Below are 4,273 nucleotides of genomic sequence, written 5' to 3' on the forward strand. Positions count from 1 at the left end.
CTGGCTGGTGATCAAACTCGTGCTGCAGTGGCTGCAGACAGCCTCATAGCGCTGTGCTTAACCTGTTGAGCCACCAGGGAGGGCCCTCATTACTTTACATTCTTAAAAACTATTAGGAACCCCAAGAACTTTTGCTCTTTCTATTGATATTTACTCAATTAGAAATTAAAATAGATTTACTAATTTACTCAATTAGAAATTTACTCAATTAGAAATTAAAATTACAAAACACAGGCACTTGTTTTGTTACCCATTAAACAGTAAAAAGTCAGTTGACCTCTCTAATATTTTTATGAATATAAGTTTTACCTCACAGATTTCTTGAGAGGATCTCCAGGAACTCTAGAAGCTTCTTGAGCTAACTTTAAGAAACTGCATGCTTAAATTTATTTTTTTAAAGAGCATTAAACTTTATAAACAAATTTTGATAAACCAAGAAAATTTTGGAGTTCTACTTGACATTTGATTTTCAGATAGTTGTGTTTAACCTCAAATCATATCAGTGAGTATACTAAAGTTTTCTGTATTTCAACACTATACTAACACAAGAAAAATGAAGACAAGGGATTTCGTATTTTCCCTGTTGACTTAAGAGTTTTCATTGTGTACTTTCACTGACAATTTTACTCCCACTGTTGGTACCAGTTAAGATGCAGCTTTTGGTATTTCTCTTATTTCTCTTGAGACCTTTCCTTATTTTTTTTTTTAAGATTTATTTATTTATTTATGCACACAAGAGCTTGGGATACATGCCAGAGGTGAGGGGCTGAGAGAATTCATCAGAGACAGAGTGGGGAGCAGAACAAGCATATCTACTTGAAATACACTTCTGAGGGGAGAGCATGGGTGAGACAGGAGAGGTTTGCTATGCTATATGAGTCAGCTTCCTGGCAGGGGATCAAACTCATGCTGCAGTGGCTTGGGATAGCTTCTTAGTGCTGTGTCTTACTTTGTGCTACCAGGGAGGCCCCTTATTTTTACTGATTCTTGTTTATCTTCTTGATTTTCTTTTTAAAAAGTCATGTTCCTCTTTTCCCATGTTAAGTAGCTTTACTCTGTGTTCTTTCTTCTTTCCAGTCTATTCACTAAAATTTTTTTCTTTGATCAAGTATTTTTTTAGCTTGAATTTCCTGTCATATCAGATTAAGGGGCAAACAGTATTGAGACTTTCATTCTTATAAATAATGCCTGTATCATTAGTGGATACACTTAATTGATTTGCACTTCGGTTTGGGGCTGCAGTAAGATCTAGAGCATAGGCTTTTATTGATAGCCCTTTTATCAGACAGCATGCTTCTTAGAGCTGTTGATGCTTAAAGGCAAACAGAACCTTTTATTTGGGTGTATACATGTTGATTGGTGGTCTTTTTTTAATGATATTCAAAAATAATTTTTATCAGCTATTCCTTGAGCGAGAGCGAGCAGCCCAGTTGGCAGAAAGTAAAACAGATGAGCTGATCAAAGATGCTCCCACCACTCAGCATGATAAGAGTGGAGAGTGGCAGGAGACAAGTGGAGAAATACAGTGGGTATCAACTGAAAAGACTGATGGTACAGAAGAGAAACATAAGAAGGAGGAGGAGGATGAAGAACTTGACCTCAATAAAGGTATAATTATTTTGAGTGGCGTACTAAAATTGAAAAACAATGGTTTGATTTTATTTTCTCCAAGACATAACTTTATGTGTTGCCATAATTTGCTATTTTATGGTGCCTCTACTTAAGTGCTAACAAGCTTTAAAATTTCAGTGGTCATAGGAGTTCTTTTGCTGGCTTCTCAGTAGTGAGGGAAGGCCTTCCTAGCCAAGTCACCTTTCCTTCCTGGACCAGTCTGTCTTTACTCATCTCTAAAGAGAAGTGACTGAACAATATGACCCCAACGACAATTTTCTTATTTTTAGTCGTTGGTTAGCCCCTTCATAAACTGAGGTATGTTTGTCACAAATTGCAGTGATAACTTCTGAACTGGTATGTAGTCGATGGTAAACACAGTAAGGAATTATACTTAAGGTAATGACTTCATTAATCAAATATTAATCAAATATCTACAGAATGGTATACTTGATTCATGCAAATTCTGCACAAAAGCCATTTGTACGATGTCACTGAAGTTTAACATTTTAATATGTTCAATCGCATCCAGCTAGGAAGCACAAGCTACAGCACTGCCTGATTCTGAGTCTAGTCCATTTGGCTTATAGACAACAACTTTGCTCTGTTTCACATGGTCTTCCCTACAAGGCCATCAGTCATCCTGGATTTAGACACATCCTAATTATCTCATTTAAGCTAACTACCTCTTTAAAGACTTTCCTCAAACACTATCATATCCCAAGGTACTGGAGGTTAGGAACTCAGTATATGAATTGGGGTTAGGAGGGAGGAGCATTGTTCAGCCCATAAGGAAAATTTCACATACAATGAATTTTTTCCTTGTAATATTTATATTTACGAGGGTATCCAACCATTCATTCCCACTAGTTCGAGCATTTCTTCACTACCAGAATAAATTTTGTAGCAGCCACCACTCTTCTCCCCCCCCCCCCCACTCGACACTGGCAATCCCAAATACAAGACTCTGTCTCTGGAATTGTCTATTCTGGATATTGACTGTATATAAAATAATAGGTTGCCCTTTGTGACAGACTTCTATCATTTAGCCTTATGTTTTCATTATTCATTTTGTAATGTCATTGCTTAATTCTTTTTATAGCCATATAATTTTCCCATGTATGTGTAGATCATATTTTACTTTATTAGTTGATGTGCATTTGGGTTGTGTCTACCTCTTGACTTAGGAATAATGACTCTGTGAACAGTTATACACACGTTTTTGTGCAAACATGTATTCTGAGTTCTCTTGGGTACATACCGAAGAGTGGCATTGCTGATTTGCTAGTTCTTTGTATTGTTAACAACTGCCAAACTGTTTTCTAAAGTAATTTTACTTTTTTTTTTTCCACTGCCATCAACAAGTAAGGTTCCATTTTCTCTACATTCTTACACTTTTTGTCCTTTTAATTTTAGCCTTCCTGTGGTTTTGAAGTGATGAATCATATTATTTGCCATTCCCAGTTCCATTAAAATGGTGTTGAGTGTATTTTCATAAGCTTGTTGACCACTTGTGTATTTTGGAGAAATGTCCAGGTTTTTTGTCCATATTTTAAGTTGGGTTGTCTCTTTGTTGTTAAGTTTCAAAGACTTTTTTACATATTCTAGATACTTTACCTTTACAAAATTATATAATTTGTAGATATATTTTTTATGTGCCATTTTGTGGATTATCTTTTAACTTCTTGCTCTTTTAAGAAATTTACTGTTTTATGGCATATATTTAGGTCACTGTATTATTTTGTTAAATTGTGTGAATATTTAGTTTTCCTAGCATTGTTTATTGGTGATTACCAGCTTTTTTTAAAAAAAAAAAAAAAAAACATGACAGTTGTTGATTTCCTTGTTTTGCTTAATTTTTTTAAATTAAAAATAAATATTCTCAGCCCTTCAGCATGCTGGCAAACACATGGAGGATTGCATAGTGGCCTCTTATACAGCACTACTTCTTGGGTGCCTCTGCCAGGAGAGTCCAGTAAGTAATAAACAGTTCAGTGTTATATGTTTTAAAAGATTTCATTGTGATAGCTTCCTGCCATCAACTAATATATTTATTATTCTGTTTTTCTCTTAAAGTTAAAAATTGTTAGATGAACTTTAAGGGTATACTCCAAAATAAGATTATATTGGGCTATTGAATGATGAGTGAATTTGGGCTGTTCATTGGCAGACTAATCAGTTCATATGCCATTGATTGAAATAAAAAAAAACAACAATATAAAACCTACACTCATTTGACTTTGAGAAAGTCTAGTTTAAGTTATGTGCTTCAGAAGCTTCCCCTACTCTTATGTCACCAGATTTTAGGATAACATATTTTTTAGTAAGTATCTTAGAAGTGCTATTCCTTTATGTACTTTTAACTCATTTTTAAATTGTATAGAAATAGAGCAGTTTTTGTTTTTTGTTTTTTTTTTTCATTTTGTGCATTATTTTTTCATCTCAATTGTAATCCCCACGGGTTTCCCATCACCAAGTCACCTGTGTGCTATCACCATAGTCCAGTGCATTTCCCTCTCCACCCCACCCCTGTTTTTACCACTCTACCCCCACAAAATATCTCTGGCATATGGCTGTTCATTATTATTTTCTCGCCTGGTCCATTATGCTCCTGCTATGAGTGAAACCATCCGGTATTTTTCTTTCTCTTTCTGGCTTATCT

At 35.1% G+C, this 4,273-nt stretch overlaps 1 protein-coding gene across 5 annotated transcripts in view; it reads left to right on the top strand.

Moving 5' to 3' along the window:
- The window catches only part of WAPAL (wings apart-like homolog (Drosophila)), a 69,197-nt gene that overhangs the window by 59,959 nt on the left and 4,965 nt on the right, over nt 1-4,273 (top strand). For all 5 annotated transcript variants that reach the window (XM_012723813.1, XM_012723811.1, XM_012723812.1 and 2 more), the window contains exons 16-17: nt 1,401-1,608; nt 3,498-3,586. In XM_012723813.1, the coding sequence (XP_012579267.1) occupies nt 1,401-1,608; nt 3,498-3,586 (297 nt within the window). The remainder of the gene's footprint in view (nt 1-1,400; nt 1,609-3,497; nt 3,587-4,273) is intronic.

This window comes from Condylura cristata, unplaced genomic scaffold (assembly GCF_000260355.1).
Source record: "Condylura cristata isolate star-nosed mole 26May11 unplaced genomic scaffold, ConCri1.0 scaffold00011, whole genome shotgun sequence".
Classification (NCBI taxonomy): domain Eukaryota; kingdom Metazoa; phylum Chordata; class Mammalia; order Eulipotyphla; family Talpidae; genus Condylura; species Condylura cristata.